The 14,074-nt window shown below is 36.0% G+C and overlaps 1 protein-coding gene across 5 annotated transcripts in view; it reads left to right on the top strand.

Annotated features, from left to right (window-relative positions):
- Positions 1-14,074, top strand: part of LOC105036145 (5'-3' exoribonuclease 4) — a 51,950-nt gene that overhangs the window by 10,714 nt on the left and 27,162 nt on the right. For all 5 annotated transcript variants that reach the window (XR_012142143.1, XM_073259538.1, XM_073259539.1 and 2 more), the window contains 4 exons: positions 1,064-1,213; positions 1,366-1,530; positions 1,721-1,798; positions 4,561-4,647. Coding sequence is in view for 4 of the 5 variants with exons in the window: in XM_073259538.1 (XP_073115639.1) it covers positions 1,064-1,213; positions 1,366-1,530; positions 1,721-1,798; positions 4,561-4,647 (480 nt within the window). In the remaining variant the exon portion in view is untranslated. The remainder of the gene's footprint in view (positions 1-1,063; positions 1,214-1,365; positions 1,531-1,720; positions 1,799-4,560; positions 4,648-14,074) is intronic.

The following is a 14,074-nucleotide window of genomic DNA, read 5'->3' as shown; positions in this document are numbered from 1 at the left end:
AATAAAATCATGTCCTGTTTCCATGCTTACATGCATGTATATAGTTGTAAAACCATAAAAGACTAACTTTCTTTTCAAAATAAACTTTTTCCATAACAAAAGACAATAAAAACACCACAGTTAGATAGAAATCACTCACTTCTTATGGCTGCTATATGATGCTTAACTCATTCAAAACATCCTTGTTGAACTTTCCTTTCCTCAACTAGAGCACTTTTTACTAGCTGAAATCCCTTTAATTTCTAACTGAGAACACCTCTTTTTCCAGCCCCTCTCCCTCTCTATCCTTTTTGGGTTCACCGAAAATTCAGAACAACGCCACAAGGGAAAAAAAAAACTGGTAGCTAAGGCTTGAAATACAATAAATTTAAGAGAGCTGCTTGCTAGGTGTCAATCCCATGAAATACCCAACAAATATCTTGGTTTTCCACCCCTATATTTATACAAAATGGCTGCTGAGTAATCCCTTTAAAAATCTTTTTTAAATCCCCAAATTAAAATACCTCAGCTGACTCCAGCCACTTAATTGTTCTCGTAGTTTAGTCGACTCACTCTGAGACTGAGCTGACTCAGTCCACAACTTAGCCGACTCAGCATAAAACTGGGTCGACCAACTTGTGTGCTGCCACATTTCTTTTCTGATATGCTTTCTGTTTTCTACGACTGAGCTAATCCTTTTTAAAATTGAGTCGATCCAGTCCTCTGGGTTTTCAGAAATTGCTATAAATTATAAGTTTACACTCCAAAATTGTCACACCCATAAATATTATCCTTCAAAATATCATGCATTCTATGCTCAATAGTCACCAACAGTCGACTTTAATGTCATTGCTATTGATCTCACTCTTAAATCTTTTTCCTTCTTAACTAACAACTAAAGCTTTATTACTATTGCTTAATCAACATTTAAATGCTCAAATATATGATGAAGTGCCATACTACACATACATGAATGCTAAATGAAATTGCAAATCTCTTAGATTACCACTTTGCTAGCTTGGGGTGTTACATAAACATTGATATCTATGTCATTTTGACTGGAAAACTGTCTCTGATTGTACAGGTGATCTCCATGCCAGGACAACAAGAGAAATGCTTTCTCTGTGGTCAGATTGGGCATTTTGCAGCTGACTGCAAAGACAAGTCTGGTGAACAAACTTCTGAGGATGGGAAGGCCGTGGATGATACCCCAATTTACAAAAAGAAATATCAGGTTGAATTCTGACCATGCAGCTTTTTTCAACCAGTTGTAGCATTCTTGACTAGCACATGCTTTTATTCTCTTTTCCCCTTTGATCCAGTCTCAAAAACTTTCCTGAATATTAGATTTGTCTTCATATAATTAACCATTCAATTTGCGAGCAGTTTCTTAACATCTGGATTTTGCGAGAGTACTTGGAGAATGATTTGGAAATACCTGATCCTCCATTTGAGATAAACTTTGAACGGCTTGTGGATGATTTTGTCTTTCTCTGCTTCTTTGTGGGAAATGATTTTCTTCCCCACATGCCAACATTTGAAATTCGAGAGGTTAGATTTTGATTTCAGGTTCTGTATTTTTTATTTTGGTTGTTTAGTATGCATTTATTAGTTGTAATTTCAATTTAGAAAATCTCAAATGCAAATACATAATGCTCAACAAGCTGAGACTCTTTCATGATTTCTGTGTTCAAAAAATTTAAGTGTCTTCAAATTTACATAAGTTTTTTGGATGCTGTAGGGTGCGATAAACCTGCTTATGTTTGTTTATAAAAAGGAGTTTGCAGCAATGGGTGGTTATCTCACAGATGCGGGTGAGGTAATTTTTTCTCCTCCTTTTATTGTATTGAGCCACAAGTAGAAGCCGTTCTATGTTGTAGCAAGTGCTTGTTCCAGATGTCAGAGATTAATTTGAAAAAGACATTCAAACCTTCATTCTGTGATTTTCCCCGTGTGTTATGATTACAAGAATCTGAATATCATGGCAAAGCTTTTAAGACATAATCATAGTTTTCTCTTTCTTTCTTTTTTGCTTCTATGCTTATGATTTTAGAGGTGGCCTCCACTAAAGCTGTGAATGCGCTAAGTGGATACCACTTGCAAAGTCTATAGATTAGATTTTTTTTTTTTTTTGCGAATATATCTAGACCAACAGTAATATTTTAGCAAAAAATAGAAGATAAAAAATCTTCTGTTTATGAGGTAGTCCCACCACTAAATTTATTTGTTGACAACAATACAGGTAAAAGTGCAGCAATAGAGGCAGTGTTGCATGGACACAGATATGAAAATTGGATTGGGACATGTGCCTGGGTGCCTAACTAGGGAAGAAAAAAAAAAGGAGAATTAGGGATATGTAGGAAAATAATTTTAACTGAAGCATATTTTAAGTATTACATAAAATAAAAATTAAAAGATATTGTTTGTTAATGTTTCTTCCAATATGCATGTTTCTCATCCAAACTTACCAATTAGCTTAAGGATTTGAGAAACAAGACAGTTTGTAGATTTATTTTAATATGCACATCTTTAGCCAATCTCTAAAAAGAACAAAGACTCCATTTTAACGTTATTATAGTGGGTGAACTTATTGAGGGTCCAGCTCTTTAACAATTTTCCGAAAATTGCCAGTAAAAAAAGTTTGATATGTATCCAAGTGTTGCCTAACTGATACATATCCAACATGGATTATGGGAGCTGGAGGCGAGAATAGAATTTAACTACAGTAAAATTGAATACAGATATTTGCAACAACTTGAATAGAGCAAACAGTTACTAGGACTTCTAAGGGGAGAAACATTAAAATGTAGTGTTGCAAATAAACCAATTGCATGTTAAAAGAATGAATGACTTAGTCCACAAAATGCAGATCCTTTTGACACCTGATGTATAATTCCAAATAGATCTAGAGAAAATTGTATGAAATCACAAATGTTTCCCAAGCATGGTTTACCATACTGACCCATACTGCCCCATCCCAGGCATACGACACCATTTTGTTACGGCATTGATACCGTATACATGTTCGATACGGTACTATACCTTAAAGCATAGCTGCTGTCTCATCTCCAATAGTGTACCATGTGCCGGTATGGTGGTGTACTGTACTATTGGGCTACCGGAATGGTGCTTGGTACCACTACGACATACCATGCTCGCACTCCCAAGTACTGTTAACTCTTATGCTCTTCCTCCAACTCCAGCAAAAGGACCGATGGATATCATGAACTAGAAACTCCTGATATTGCACAATTTTTCCCTTTTTATTATCATATTTGGGAGTCCTAAAACTAATATTAACGGACATGAGAACCAGTGAAGCTTGGATACTTTTTTTAAGAGTAGCCGTTGCTATATTTGATGTGTATCAGATTCTGAACTGCCTCAAATAGAATCTGGTACATGTTAGGTACATCTCATCCATTTCAGCTATTTCCTGAACATCTCTTGAATATTTATCATAGTTGGCAGGTTTCAGGTTGTATGGATTCAACACCTAGGTTTACAATCCATTCAGTTAAATAAAGCCTGATTTTATCTTCACCTATCATGTGCCCTACATGCAGAGATAGAGATAAAGAGAGCTACAGAATTTTCAGTGGTGTAATCATAAAACATGGATGATATAACGGCGTATATAAAGACAAATATTATTTTATGATTTTTGTCCCTGCCATCTATATCTTATGTTTTTAGGATGTGTATCTCATCTCTATGTTTATGCTTCATCATTAAGAGCATGACTAAGATGAACTTGAAAACAAGTAATGAAGAGGCTTGTTTCTCCAAAAGATAAGAAATATTTTCTTACCATTTGGGGAACCTTTCACATTGTTATGAGCGAGAGCTGATCTTGAAACTTTAATCTTCATGAGTCAAAACATTGAGTTTTAAGTGTTTTAGCCTATCGGACAATGAACTTACAAGACAGGAAGTTAACCTTGACCATTACTTTTTGGTTACTGTTCTGTGTTTCCTAATTCTGTTTTTCTTCTTCTCCCTACTCTATTCACACCATTTGTCAGTACAGCTTCATAATATTAATAAAAAAGAAAACTATTCCATATGGTATTGTTTCTGGCATAATATTCCATACATCTATGATCTGTTAATGATGCTATAGGCCTTTTTTTAGGAAAAATATGAAATCCTTATTGTTTTCATGAATTTGTATGATACTCTCAGTTGAGAGTATGATATAGGCTTTTCTAATTTACATTTTACTATTTAGGCAATAAGCCAGGTCATGATCATACAATGTGCACTGTACTAAACATCAATGAAACGAAAGGTGGAATTGAGTTTAGTGTTTTGTACATCACAAGACTCAAGGATGATCAGATGCTTTAGCCGGAAAAAGAGGAAAAGAAATGATGATTAGATTCTGTGTTGAACCTGCTACTGCCATAGTGCAACTGGGCCTAACCATCTTACAGCATTATATTATTTAACAGTACTATTCTATCGAGATTTTTTAAGTGTCTCTATGATTATCTGGTTGATCTGTGTGTATATTTAATAAGTCGGTGAATCAAAATGTCGGGCCAAGCTTTCTCTAACTTGAGGATTTTATGTGCGTAGGTTTCATTGGATAGGGTAGAGCATTTCATCCAGTCGGTTGCCATTTATGAAGAACAAATTTTTCAAAAGCGTGCTCGTATTCAGCAGGTGACTGGCTATTCATATGTTGTTGGCTATCTGATTTTTCCCTTATTGATTTATACCTGCTTCTTTGTTTCATAAATATGCTTTTTCCATGCCATGCTATCCATATGTTGTTGGGTAGTGGATCTTGTTCTGATTGATTTGTACTTGGCTCTTTGGTTCATAGTATGTGCTTTTCTCATGTCATGCTAATTCAAATATTGAACTCTTTTCAACCAATTATTGAGTTTGTTACAAGACTCTGCCTTATTTTTTTTTGCCTGTATACATAGGAATAATTATCTGCATTATTTTAATATTGAGGAGCCTGTCCATGCAAAATTTGTTAGATCTTGTTACATGGAGCAAAAAAAGATTGGACCAAAAGATTCTACAAAGAAAAAAGAGATGGAATAGGTTAGTCATTATTTAGCAGTGTCTTTGGAGAGCCTTACCCATAAAGACATCAACATATTTGATAGAGACTGGATGCTGAATCAAATATAGTTGGAGAAGTTCTTGAATTAAAGGCCCTTGTTGTCTGTCCTGAAAGAAGTGCCCTATAAGCCAATCGCAAGTGTGTTGTGATGGGATTTTCTTTACAATTTTTCAACTCATGAAATGACATTTATTATTATTTGAGGCATTGATTCATCATATTAGCTGCATCTTATTATGTCTAAGATTATGATGAACTCCAAATATTAGGATAATGATTTTAGGAGACATGAATTGGTCATGCTAGTGAGACCTAAAATTCTAAAATCCTAATATTAAATATTCCTGGTCGTAGGAGCATTAAGTCAGGGATCAATGTTCCGGATAGACTGGTACATCCTATGTATGCTAAATGGAGAGGGTGGCAGATCTCACTAGCCACTTGTGTGAGACACTAATATAAAGATGTGGGTGCTCATTTGAGAAATGAATCCATTGAATTGACTCGATGAAAGAGAATATCTTATGGAAGCCTTATTTGCATGTCAAAGATGGTTCTTTAAGTGGGAGTTGTGCAAGTGATCTTTAGACCTGAGACCATCATGGAATCTTGTGCACATGAATCCATATTTTGGTTCATACTCAGGCATGGCATTAAGACATGTATGGGGTGTTCTGGATATGGAGTGTGTATGGAGGTTGTGAGTAGGTCAACATGGAATTAATCACTCCTAATAAGAGGAGATCGCATCCTGTGTATTCTCAATCATAGATGACTTGAAAAAAGTCTTTTGGCCAAAAGCAGGAAGGAGATTAAAAAGAGTTTCTAATGCTTCTTCATTGGAGTCATCATTGGTTAATTAAGAATCGATATGAATATGTGTTTGAGTTTGACATGATTCCATATTTATGAACATATTCAGGGTGCAAGGATGATCGAAAGATTAAATTGCACGGTAATTTACCACTGAAGGGTAGATTTGGTATTTTCATCAAATTCCACATCTTCTGGATAGTCATGATACATTGCTACATGTCAATTTTGATTTGTAGATTTTTGATTGAATTAAAGAGTTTAATTCGATCGCCAATTAGAAAGGATTCTAATTGTTGAACTGGGATTAGCTCGATTGGACCTAAATCGATTAGATTGAAATCTAATCAAATTTGATCAACTTATATCCGGACCTACTACCAGTTAGATGTGGAACCCAATGGATCACACACATATGGAAATTGGCCAAGGACCCTTTTGAAAAAGGTTGATTGGAATTTTGGATTCAATCAGGGTTCTAGTAAGCATGCTAGCACGTGTGGAAACCCTTGCTCCTTTGGAGACCAATTTGGTCCCATCCCTTGCTAATTAGCTAGCCCTATTTGGTAGATATTTGGGTCAGGTCATGTTACCTGAAAGTAGCCCAAATTGGGGCACCACATTCCATGTTAACACCAATTATGAAGAGTCCAAGTTGTGGTGGATTCTTGGTGCAAAACAGGTTTTGCGTACAAGTGTTGGCATGGGCAGAAGAAAAAATATTATTTTTCATGAGATTAAAATATGTGTGGTAGCTCATATCACCCTCCATCCTCTGGTACACATCTCAAAGCATGAGATATATTTTTTTCTGGAATTTTTGGGGAAGAGAAAAACATTGGAAAAAGAAAGATGTCTCGCGCGGGCGCAAAAGCATCGCGTCTCTCTGGGATTTGGAGAGTTCTTCTCCTTATCAAATGCTTTCAGATTGGAACGATTTTTTGTGATAATGTTCTACATTTGATAAGATATTTTTGATAATTTTTTTGAAATTTTTTCAGACTTATCTGGATGCCAAACGGATGCCATAAGTCGGTCCTGATGCCTACGCGCGCGGTGATCAGCACTCGCGTGAAGAGGTGCGAGGATAGCATCCTTCCATGAGAATTTTATCACCATTTTTGATTTTCTGGAATCTAGATTGAATCTCCAATTCACGTGGATTTTTGAGGATTTTTTTGATTTGAGAAGGAACGTGAAAACATCCCTTCTTTGGTTGCACGCGTGCAGACCAGGGTGCTGATCGACGTATCATGGATAAGAGTCCTTCTGCTTGAAAGAACTCTTATCTCTGATAATCAAATCAGATATGCCTTTTGGATAAGGCATGTCCCTCTCTTTTGGCATCCCTCTGGTGGCTATAAATAGGCCGGGGCGCTGGGTATCCGATGAATCTAAGAGGGGTTTCCAATTTCTCTCATGTTGCTCTCTTTTCTTTCTTACAATCTTAGTTTTAGGACAAGACTTTGGGATTTAAGACAAAATCTTATCTGGTCCTAACAAGGGTTGTAAGGGTCCTAAAGAAGGAGAATCAGAAGTCCAGAGGAGGTTCTAAGAGGGTGAGGTCAGGTTCTTGAAGAAACTTGACCGGTACGAGGCTAGTCGAGTTCTAGAGGCTAGAACTCTTGAAGCAAGGTGAAGGAGCGCCGTCTTTGGTTTAATTTTCGTGTGGATCACCATTGGAGGGCGGACACTTGGACGTCTTGTGGAAATTGAGATTAGCGCTACAGGTATTCTTCTTATCCTAATTTATATTTATTATGCTTTGATTATTATAGTCAAGAGTTTCTGGGCATTAGGGCTTCCGGTGCATTGGGTGTTTTGAATGAAAATTTTAAACACCTAATCCTTCCGCTGTGCCACCGGAATCCAACAGTGGTATCAGAGCCTATCTTGATTTATGTAATCAAAGATTAAATTATTATCTTGATTGTGATCAAGCATGAGTTTTTGGTTTGGTTCAAGTCGGATCAAGGATTGAACCCGATTGAACATCCAAACCCTATCATGTCTTCGAGATATGTTTTAAATATAAAATGCATGATGTATGTGTAAAATTTTCTTAGTATCTTGTACTCTAGTTGGAGTTCATCACCAGGCCGTCCGGTCATAAGAGCAAGTAGGGTTCAGAGACCCTCTCTTCCTATTCTATAGGGTATTCTTATGGCGTGTAGGGGTGTCACTGTAATATTTCAAGAAGAAGAACCGTGAAAAAAGTATTTTATATTCATGCATGTTATTAGAACTTCATGTATATATGATATACTTGAGATGTTTAGTTATAATCATATTGTATGATTCTGCTTCCATATCTTAGAGATATGATAAGATGCCATAATTAGTTGTTATGATTATTAAGATACAACTATTATAGTGCATTCTTGTGATAGATTGAATTAGGATGTGTTTGAGACCATTAAAGCTTTTATAAAAATCATATTAAGTCGTAGTGTTGTGAACCAGAAGCTGATCTATTTTCTTGAATCGATTAATTAATTGGTATCTAAGGAGTTTTTCAAGTGCGGTGGTTATTTAATTGGTTCTATTGCTGGTCTGGTCAATTTTATTGGTGTCTAAGAAAAGCAATGGGGGACCCCCACCAATCTCAATACTTTTCTGGCCAATTAGATTAGTTCGAATCTTGAATGAAGGTAGCTTAGTGTTTTAAACATTGCTAAGGGCCTTCCTTCATGCTAGGTTAATGTTACATCATGAACTATAGCTAGTTTGTTGTGTTACCATAAGGCTTGTCATAAGGATTGATATAACATAATCCTGGTACATAAAAGATGCTTACGGCAATTTTGGATATACTACTTTGTTGTGCTAACACAAGGACAGTTATATTCAATTTTGACTGTATTGAAATGAAGGGTCTTACTTAACTAAAATATTATAGCTTGTTGTGTTAACACAAGGCTAATAATGTTTTAGAGGCCAAGATAAAATATCGAGAATTGCATGTGATGTAATTGGAAAGAGTTTCCTACCTATGAACTCATAAGGGTTTGTTGTGTTAACACAAGATCGTTATGAGGAATTAGGATCTCAATCCCACTGAGATAAATATAAAATATATCTCGTTTACCATAGGAGAGGGCTATGGTATCTGATAAAATAATGAGAGACATAACTAATTTTAAAAGTCCTCATCTAGTTATGCATGTCAAACATGAGTGGTCTGCTTATACTATTGTTTTATGTAGATTTAAGTCTACATTATGGCTTCTTTATTTTCACCCCATGATACCATAAATAAAACTATGTTGACCGATACAACTATGTGGATTGGTTGAGGAACTTACAAATTAGGTTTATATCAGAAAAGAACTCCGATATTCTGGATATTTCTGATCCTAGTTTGGTCAGTAATAATGAGAAGGTAATGATGTCCATATGGATATTATTTGTGGCAAATTTGAAAATTGGGAGTATAATTGCAAGAATAATCTTGTAAGATTGAAGTAGGGTGCAAGTGTAATATCAAAAGGTGTGTATATGATACAGACCTATTTTTCATTAAGTAATTCAGATTGATATTTGGGTATTGGATACCACCAGTGGATCGTACTTTTGTCGTTCGTTACTGCAACTATAGAATATCAAAGATCTGAAAAGAGGTAACCTCGAGCTTTATGGCGCAAGTGGAGAGTCCATTAGCACAGTGGCTGTGGGAACTTGTATGCTTGATTTATCTTCGGACAAAATTTTAGAATTAAAAGACTGTTATTACATGTCAAAGGTCATTAGAAATATTATTTCTATACCTTTGTTATTAAAACAAGGTTATGAAATAAAGCTAATGGAAAATGGATGCTCCATTTTTTTTTCTAATGAATTTTATGGCAGTGGTTATATTGATAACAATCTTTTAATTCTTGCACTCAATAAAAATATTTTTCATATTGAAAAAAATATGAAAAGAAAGAGAGAATGTAAATGTCACATATCTCTGGCATTATCGTCTTGATCATATTAGTGAGTCAAGGATAAACAAGTTATACAAAGAAGAATTTTTTGATCCAAATGATTATGAATCATTGGGGACTTATAAATCTTGTTTTATGGGTAAGATGATCAAGACTCCATTTTCTTAATATGGAGAGAGGACAAGTGAGTTGTTAGCTCTAGTACATATAGATGTATATGGACTGATAACAACTCAGGCCAGAAGAAGATACTTCTATTTTATTACCTTTGCAGATGATTTATTAAGATTCGGATATGTGTATCTTATGAAACATAAATTCGAAGCCTTTGATAAGTTCAAGGAGTATCAAGGTATGGTCGAGAAATAAACTGAAAAAAGTATCAAGCTTCTTCGATCTGATCGAGGAGAAGAATATTTATCTATTGAATTTCTTGATCATCTTAAAAGTAAAGGTATTCTCTCTGAATGGATTCCTCCCAATACGCCTCAGTTAAATGGTGTAGCAAAAAGGAGAAATTGTACTGTGATGGATATGATGCGGTCCATGATATGCTTCATTGATCTGTCAATATCTTTCTAGGGATAATGCCCTAGAGACTGCCACATATATATTAAACAGAATGCCTTCAAAGTCTGTTACAAGCACTCCATATGAGATATGGAATGGAAGGAAGCCTAATCTTAAATATCTTAAGACTTAGGGCTGTCCTACTTATGTCAAAAATATTTTTTGGATATAAGTTTAGTGCTAGATCAGATAAGTGTAGGTTTGTAGAGTATCTTAAGAAAATTAATGGATATTATTTCTACCACCTTACTGAACAAAAGGTGTTTGTTAGTAGGCACGCTACTTTTTTGAAACATGAATTTATCCAAGAAGGACAGTGGGAGGAATATTGAACTTATGAAAGTTCATGATCTACAAATCGATTCAGAAATACCAGTGGTTGGACCACAAAAGATCCTCAATCAAAAGTACCCAAGGATGAGGTCATCCACAATACACACCTCTCCGAAGGTCAGATAGAGTGCGTCAAGCATCTTTGAGATATAATTTTGTCATTGAGAATAACAATTCTATCAACATCATTCAGGATGTTGATCCACTGACTTATTCGGAAGCTGTCATGAGTAAGGACTCAGACAGATAGCTGGAAGCTATGAAATCTGAGATGGACTTGATGAATACCAACCAAGTGTAGACCTTGGTTGATGCACCTGAGGGTGTGACCCCAGTATACGGTGCAAGTGGGTCTTCAAAAGGAAGATCAGAGTAGATGGCCAAGTAGAAACCTACAAAGCTAGATTAATGGCGAAGGGTTTCAGTCAAAGGTAAGAAATTGACTATGATGAAACCTTCTCACCTGTGGCTATGTTCAAGTCCGTCCGGATTTTGCTTGTAATAGCAGCATACTACGATAATGAAATCTGGCAGATGGATGTCAAGATCGTTTTTCTTAATAGTAATATAGAGGAAGAGGTCTATTGACTCAGTCAGAGGGATTTGTCTCAAGTAGGAGAGCAAATCAAGTATGCAAGCTAATGAGATCCATCTATGGATCGAAGCAGATTTCGAGCTGGAACATCCGATTTGATATGATAGTCAAAGAGTTTGGTTTTATCAAAAATACGGATGAACCATGTGTATATAAGAAGATAAATGGGAGTGTTATTATCTTCTTGATTTTGTATGTTGGTGACATATTGCTCATTGGGAATGATATCCCAATGATGCAATTGGTCAAAACTTAGCTATCGAATAAGTTTTTCATGAAAGACTTGGATGAAGCATCTCATATACTGGGTATAAAGATCTATAGAGATAGATCTAAAAGGATGTTAGGCTTATCCCAGTCACGGTACATAGACCTCATATTAAAGAGATTTAATATGGAGGCAAGTAAGAAAGGTTACTTGTCTGTAAGTTATGGTATACGTCTTTTTAAGAAAATGTGTCTTAAGACACCAGAAGAGAGGAAAAGGATGAATGAAATCCCTTATGCTTCGGCTGTGGGATCAATTATGTATGCCATGCTATGTACCAAGCCTGATGTAGCTTATGCTTTGGGTATAGCTAGTAGATTTTAGGCTGATCTAAGGAAGGATCATTGGAAAGTAGATGATAGCAAGTCAATATCAGGATATGTGTTTATCCTAATTGATGGGGCAGTAAGTTGGAAGAGTTCCAAACAGCAGATAGTAGCTGACTCAACTACTGAGCCAGAGTATGTTGCTGCTAGTGAAGTCATTAAGGAAGCTGTCTGGATGAAGAAACTCATCATGGATTTAAGAGTCGTTCCTAAGATTGAAGGACCGGTGTCACTCTAGAGTAATAACATTGGAGCCGTTATTCAAGATAAGAAACTTAGGTCTCATTATAGATCTAAGTACATCCTCAGACATTTTCATCTCGTTAGAGACAAGATGTTATCTTTAAACGAGTAGACAGAAAGAACAATATAGTAGACCCATTTACTAAAGCTATACCACAGCAGCTATATGATCGCCATCTTGATTGTATGAGATTCAAAGGCGATTGGCTTTAGTGCAAGTGGGAGATTGAAAGAAAAGTACTCTTTAAGCCAATCGCAAGTGTGTTGCGATGGAACTTTCTTAACAATTTTCCAACTCATGAAATGACATTTATTATTATTTGAGGTATTGATTCATCATATTAGCTGCAACTTATTATGTCTAAGATTATGATGAACCCCAAAGATTAGGATAATGATTGCAAAGATTAGGATAATGATTTTAGGAGACATGAATTGGTAATGCTAGTGAGACCTAAAATTCTAAAATCCTAATATTAAATTCTTGATCGTAGGAGCATTGAGTCGGAGATCAATGTTCCGGATAGACTGGTACATCCTATGTATGCTAAATGGAGAGGATGACAGATCTCACTAGCCACTTGTGTGAGACACTAATACAAGGATGTGGGTGCTCATTTGAGAAATGAGTCCACTGAATTGACTCGATGAAAGAGAACATCTTATGGAAGCCTTATTTGCATGTTAAAGATGGTTCTCTAAGTGGGAGTTGTGCAAGTGATCCTTAGATCTGAGACCACCATGGAATCTTGTGCACATGAATCCATATTTTGGTTCATACCCAGGCATGGCATTAAGATATGTACGGGGTGTTCTGGATATGGTGGAGTGTGTATGGAGGTTGTGAGTAGGTCAACATGGAATCAATCACTCCTAATAAGAGGAGATCGCATCCTATGTATTCTCAATCATAGATGACTTGAGAAAAGTCTTTTGGCCAAAAGCAGGAAGGAGATTAGAAAGAGTTTCTAATGCTTCTTCATTGGAGTCATCATTGGTTAATTAAGAATCGATATGAATATATGTTTGAGTTTGACATGATTCCATACTCATGAACATATTCAGGGTGCAAGGATGATCGAAAGATTAAATTGCACGGTAATTTGCCACTGAAGGGTAGATTTGGTATTTCCATCAAATTCCACATCTTTTGGGTAGTCATGATACATTGCTAGATGTCAATCTTGATTTGTAGGTTTTTGATCGAATTAAAGAGTTTAATTCGATCGTCAATTAGAAAGGATTCTAATTGTTGAACTGGGATTAGCTCGATTGGACCTAAATCGATTATATTGAAATCTAATCAAATTTGGTCAATTTATATCCGGATCTACTGCCGGTTAGATGTGGAACCCAATGGGTCACACATATGGAAATTGGCCAAGGACCCTTTTGAAAAAGGTTGATTGGAATTTTGGATTCAATCAGGATTCTAGTAAGCATGCTAGCACGTGTGGAAATCCTTGCTCTTTTGGAGATCAATTTGGTCCCATCCCTTACTAATTAGCTAGCCCTATTTGGTAGATATTTGGGTCAGATCATGTCACCTGGAAGCAGCCCAAATTGGGGCACCACATCCCATATTAATACCAATTATGAAGAGTCCAAGTTGTGGTGGACTCTTGGTGCAAAACAGGTTTTGCGTACAAGTGTTGGCGTGGGCAGAAGAAAAAATATTATTTTTTATGAGATTAAAATATGTGTGGTGGCTCATATCACCTTCCATCCTCTGGTACACATCTCAAAGCATGAGATATATTTTTTCTGAAATTTTTGAGGAAGAGAAAAACATCGGAAAAAGAAGGATGTCTCGCGCGCGTGCAGAAGCATCGCGTCTCTCCGTGATTTGGAGAGTCCTCCCTATTAAATGCTTTCAGATTGGAACGATTTTTTGTGATAATGTTCTACATTTGATAAGATATTTTTGATAATTTT

The sequence above is a fragment of the Elaeis guineensis genome, chromosome 6 (genome assembly GCF_000442705.2).
Source record: "Elaeis guineensis isolate ETL-2024a chromosome 6, EG11, whole genome shotgun sequence".
Lineage (NCBI taxonomy): Eukaryota > Viridiplantae > Streptophyta > Magnoliopsida > Arecales > Arecaceae > Elaeis > Elaeis guineensis.
The sequence above is the reverse complement of the archived record's forward strand: the minus strand, read 5'-3'. Positions and strand labels throughout refer to the sequence as shown.